Here is a 3,147-nt window from a genome sequence, read left to right on the forward strand (position 1 = left end):
GAATAAATACTTGTGTTCTCAACTTTTGCTCAAAGTTAATCAAAATATATACAGCAAAATCTAACCACTCAATGCTTCTGTTTATGTACATGCATATTTTGTAAATCACACATATATATATATAATAAAGTCTTTACTGTATTATACACACAAAAGCTGATAATTTTCAAACTACATATACTTAATTACAGGAACCCAAATTAAATATTTTATTTTATCTAATGTAAGCTGTTTCTGTGTAATATGAATCACTTAAAAGGGTATACTACTTTTACTTAAATAAGACAGTTTTTATGATAGTCCATTGATAGTCTCACATGAACTTATTTATAAATTTCCAATGTGAAAACAAATCAGAAACAAATTTCATTAAATTTCGATATAATATTTTATACAAAACATATCATTTTGAGAACAGAACAACATGGTACTACAATTTATAAAGGTACTCATATTATACATCTTGATGACGTACTCTTAGAGCTGTCATGTAATAAAACCTTTAAAGTTGTGAGGTAGCGAATTCTAATCTTGTTTCTTTATGGTTTACATTCATTTATTATTCCTTCAATCATTTAGTTTAGCTGTGAGATTTTTGTTACATTAAGGTTCTAACTCACCTTCTAGCTGATCATGTTAATTTTAAGTAAGTTTGTAAGTATTATGAGACTGACACCAGTTTCCCCTAGCAGTGACATACAGATATTATTAATATTTCAAAAGATTATGTAAATTTATGGTCACATGAGATGCAATCTCATGATCTAGTGACTGAATAAAAACCCTGTCATGATCTTCAACAAGATAATTAACGATATATGGATGAAAGGTATTATTGTTGATTATTACTCAATGTTGTTAATGATCTCGTAGTTACGTAAATACGGAATATTGTTATTTTGGAATTAGGTTTTTTTCTTCATCTGGTTCTTTTTCCTGATTCATTTATTTATTGAAATATTAACCCTGATATTGATGGTATATTGTTCTTTAATGTTCATAGCAAGTCCTGGTCAGGCAAATATTTATTAAATGTGTTTAAGGAAGATATAACTACTTTTGTATTCTAATTGTCCAAAAGTTAGATTTTTTTACTTCTGTGGTTGTTATAGTTCAATCAAGTTTGTTTTTGTGTTTCAACCCTAGTTGTAGTGGCTGATTGTTTATGTTTTAGTCAATTGCAAAGAAACTATCCATTATACAGGCAGAATCAATAGAAAACACTCTAATAAGGTATATAAAACAAGTAACACAATAAACTTTTTTCAAAATTAACCTTTGTTTGCATAATCACTGAATCCATCTAACACACATTAAACAATGGAAGTTGGATCTTTATTAGGGAGTTTATTATGGATCACCTTGTACTTCATAGACCCAGGTTTAAAAGTATCTTTTCATCAGTTTCATTCCTTCATTTGTAATGTTGGGTTTACAATGTCAATCAGTATCATTAGTTAGTCTAACAGTGAAGTGCCAAGCTCAAAAGGCATTGATAAAACTATTCAAAAACTATGTATTAATGATAGTGAAAATCACTTATGATCAATAAAGTTGGAAAAAATAAAAATAACATGCCTTAGACAGAGGGAGTCTGTCAAAAGTACTTTTTCTTTTATGTAATTTCAAAACTGTGTAGGGTATTTTTCAATGACAGCACAATGTCTGACAAATTTAGAATAAATTCAGAGAACACAGTGTAGCTTTTAAAATGTTACTTTGCATATTTTAGTGTTAATAAATCGATTTTCCACAACTTGGATTATGCACATACAAATCAAGTACCACATACATACATACATGCTAACTTAACATCATCTCCCACTGCATAAGCCGAAGCTGCTCGAGGCTTGTGTGTAACAAGAGCCAATTCTATAAAGAAAGAAATATCTATTTTATTAGTCTTGAATTGAGGAAAATCTTAATTAGAAAAAGGAAACTTCTTGACCATTACAATATCAAATAATGCACATAACATAAAACACAAATACTAGAGTTCAAAGACACAGCTGGCATTTTTCATACTAATAAAAATATAGTATCTTACTCACTTGAAAGAAACTCTTCTCAACTGTTCCAATACAAAATTAAGCTCACAACAAAAAGGACTGTGACTTTTTGTATACACCTTTTAAATGATTCTATGCTTAAATATCTATAGATAAACACAACTCCTGCTTTGTTTAACAAACAATTGAAACCATTGTAAAATTATCACAAACCTTAGAACATACAACCTCATTCATCCCATACAGTGTAAAAAAGTTTAATGATCAGTGTTTAGCTAATTTCTACACTTTCAGCTCAGTACCAATCATCCTGTATAGAAAGCTAACTTATGAAAGCTGTTACTAGGTTTCCTGAACTGTGACTTATATTTCTTATGATCTTAAAGGTTTTTACTTATAATGAATGTATCTATACAAGATAAATAAGGCCTGAAGTCAGAAAATCATCTTTCTTTACTTCCTAATACGGGCATTCTATGTGACTCTATGCTAAAGTAATTAAAAACATTCATCTCACACTTTAAAACACACAAAAAATTGTTTACATAAGCACCATTTATTTCATCAGTACTTAAAATTTTCTACTACCAGCTAATTTCCTGAGAAATGAAGATATAACCATGAAATTATACATATTATAGCTTTGAATTTTAATAAACATTACAAGTTTGTTGTACAAAAAAAAACAACCAATTTCTGTAAAAAGATATTTTCACTAAAGATTCGTCTATGAATATATGAAATCTTTATTGAGTCAGCCTAAATGAAAGGTGATTTTATGCTAAGAATAAAAATACTTATTTTAATTTTACAGTTTATATATTTCACTTGCATAACCTCTAGAAACTCCTGTATGTAAAGTTCAAAAGTATGAAATAAAATCAAAAATCCCTTTTCCTTTCTAGGATGACTGTAGATTGTAATGGGTAATGACAATTATTTATCCTAAGAGCTTCAGGCCTCTTAGCCTTTTCACAACTGCCATCACTTAATTTTATTGTTCTTTGTATTTTTCGGTGTATAAGACGCTCTTTTTTACCCCAAAATTTGATGTCAAAATCTGCTTGTGTCCTATACACCGAAGGTATAAATAATATATATGTATATATACGATATACACAAGCCATGTGTAAATATA

General features: G+C 28.7%; 1 protein-coding gene across 3 annotated transcripts in view; it reads right to left on the reverse strand.

Moving 5' to 3' along the window:
- Window positions 1-3,147, reverse strand: part of LOC106460445 (cAMP-dependent protein kinase type II regulatory subunit-like) — a 103,181-nt gene that overhangs the window by 2,788 nt on the left and 97,246 nt on the right. For 2 of the 3 annotated variants that reach the window (XM_013920140.2, XM_022387156.1), the window contains one exon: window positions 1,801-1,872. In XM_013920140.2, coding sequence (XP_013775594.1) covers window positions 1,801-1,872 — 72 coding nt within the window. Of the gene's footprint in view, window positions 1-1,792; window positions 1,873-3,147 lie in introns of all 3 variants that reach the window. The other variant, XM_022387155.1, reaches the window with a different exon arrangement.

The sequence above is a fragment of the Limulus polyphemus genome, unplaced genomic scaffold (assembly GCF_000517525.1).
Source record: "Limulus polyphemus unplaced genomic scaffold, Limulus_polyphemus-2.1.2 Scaffold770, whole genome shotgun sequence".
NCBI classification, from domain to species: Eukaryota; Metazoa; Arthropoda; class Merostomata; order Xiphosura; family Limulidae; genus Limulus; species Limulus polyphemus.